General features: G+C 36.7%; 1 protein-coding gene across 1 annotated transcript; it reads right to left on the bottom strand.

The window, feature by feature from the left end:
* Window positions 1-389: 389 nt before the first annotated feature.
* LOC111895199 (protein SEED AND ROOT HAIR PROTECTIVE PROTEIN) lies at window positions 390-1,278 on the bottom strand. Its single transcript, XM_023891304.3, has 2 exons — window positions 1,065-1,278; window positions 390-947 (listed from the first exon to the last, which is right to left on the bottom strand). The coding sequence occupies exons 1-2, from the start codon at window positions 1,258-1,260 to the stop codon at window positions 589-591; spliced, it is 555 nt and encodes a 184-aa protein (XP_023747072.1). The 5' UTR covers window positions 1,261-1,278; the 3' UTR covers window positions 390-588.
* Between the last annotated feature and the right edge of the window lie 543 nt (window positions 1,279-1,821).

Genomic DNA, 1,821 nt, shown 5'->3' with positions numbered 1-1,821 from the left:
GGTCTAATCGGTCGATTAATCAGCGATTAATCGCTAATCGGACCTCCACCGATGAGATTTATTGCTAATCGGTCACTATAATCGGATTTGGTCAATACAGGTCAAAGTCGGAATAAATCGGACCTAATCGGGCCTAATCGGACCTAATCGGACTTAATCGTACCTAATCGGGTTTGGTCAACGCAGGTCAAAATCGGGCCTAATCGGCCCTAATCGCCGATTCATCGCTTTTTTTTTGTAGGATTAATATTAGATTTATAATTTTTTGAATGATTTTCTTAATAATTAATGGTCCCTGATTAATCTTCCGATGAATCTCCGCATAGCCGATTAATCCCTAATCGCTAGTCCACCGATTAGCGGCCGATTAGCGATTTCTGCAACCATGGTTAGAACTCAACACTCAATTTTATTCACTTTTAATAATAACAATACACAATTTCAGAATGTGTATGTTACACAAAAACCGCATGTAATTCTCTTCGATCACAACAAAATGAAAAGAAATATAAGAACAAATTAAAGTACATTTAAAATTGGAAAAATGATTCATCAAATATTGCAAGAGTAAATCTATTAATACTCTTTTTAATATTTCTTGTTATCGGAGACTGTCTGAGGTTTATCACTAGTGTAGAAAAAAGGTTTGAGCGAATAGAGATTTGCATTTTTAAGGAGACGATGAGTCGATGAAGAAATAATATGAGCACCCTTAAGCCCTCCATTAATATCCAAAGGAACCTTGCACTCCTTCAATGGCGAGCTCTCCAGGAAGGCCTTGCACTCTTTGAGCTCCCACTGAGCATTCTTTAAGAACTTTGTCGATGGAGGGGACAGTTTGGCTAAAAAGTATCCCTTATCATCAGCTGGGCAACTTGAGATGGAGAAAGGTGCTAATTCAAGTCCCTTTTGATTTCTTGCCAAACAAGTTACTCTTGCCGTGGCTCCTGTATGCATTAAAATAGGTAATCATCCATTATTTCGTGTTAAATTTGTAACACAGTTGCTGTCTTTTTGAGTTTTAATACGTAAAATATATACAATCAATATTATCAAGTCTATACCTTTAAGTGGGATGAATTTTGGGCCGGATTTACAATATATTAGGCCTTGAACTTCAATGAATTTAGGAATTTCCTTTTCTTTCATCTTGTGAGGGATCTCCGGCAGCTTAGCAACTCCATAAGCAGCATTAGCAGAGGCGGAGATGATTGATATCACCATGCAGAATAGAAAGACAACGTTGGAGAATGTGTCCATTGCCTTGGTTGTTGTATATCTTTGAGTAGGAATTAGATGGGTATATTTTTGGTGATTGTGGTTGTAGACGTTTTATAGTGAGATCTGTTGGAATTATTTTCTTAAATCTGTATATGTCAAAGGGAAATGGAAGAATGTGGTGGATGATTTATATTACATGGGAGCACGATGGCTTGTTAAAGATGGATGAGTCTCACGTAATGATCATGGACGTGTTTTTTGTAATTTAATATTTAATTATATATTTTCGCAGATAACAGTTTATTCGACTTCATCAAATTTTGCTTATTATCTGTCTAGAAATCAAAAACCTTATGGTTTGGTGGTCGAATGACACTTGCACAAGCGGTATTTGGTAACTTACCCATGTACTTCTTTTCTATCTTTGTTGCCTCGGCTGGTGTAATTGAAAGCTTAGAAAAGATTAGAAGAAGATTTGTATGAGGTGGGGACGAAAACAAAAATAAAATTAGTTGGGTGTCATGGGAAAATGTTGTGGCGCCAAAGACTTCAGGTGGGCTTGGATTAGGTTCATTAAAAGCTCTAAACTTTGCACTAATT

The sequence above is a fragment of the Lactuca sativa genome, chromosome 5 (genome assembly GCF_002870075.4).
Source record: "Lactuca sativa cultivar Salinas chromosome 5, Lsat_Salinas_v11, whole genome shotgun sequence".
NCBI classification, from domain to species: Eukaryota; Viridiplantae; Streptophyta; class Magnoliopsida; order Asterales; family Asteraceae; genus Lactuca; species Lactuca sativa.
This window is presented reverse-complemented; position numbering and strand designations above follow the sequence as displayed.

Bases quoted from the DNA above. Each gene is read 5' to 3' on its own strand.
- LOC111895199 (XM_023891304.3), bottom strand. From the start codon at position 1,260: ATGGACACATTCTCCAACGTTGTCTTTCTATTCTGCATGGTGATATCA. The intron at 948-1,064 runs GTATAGACTTGA...TAATGCATACAG, and splicing joins AAAATTCATCCCACTTAAAG to GAGCCACGGCAAGAGTAACT.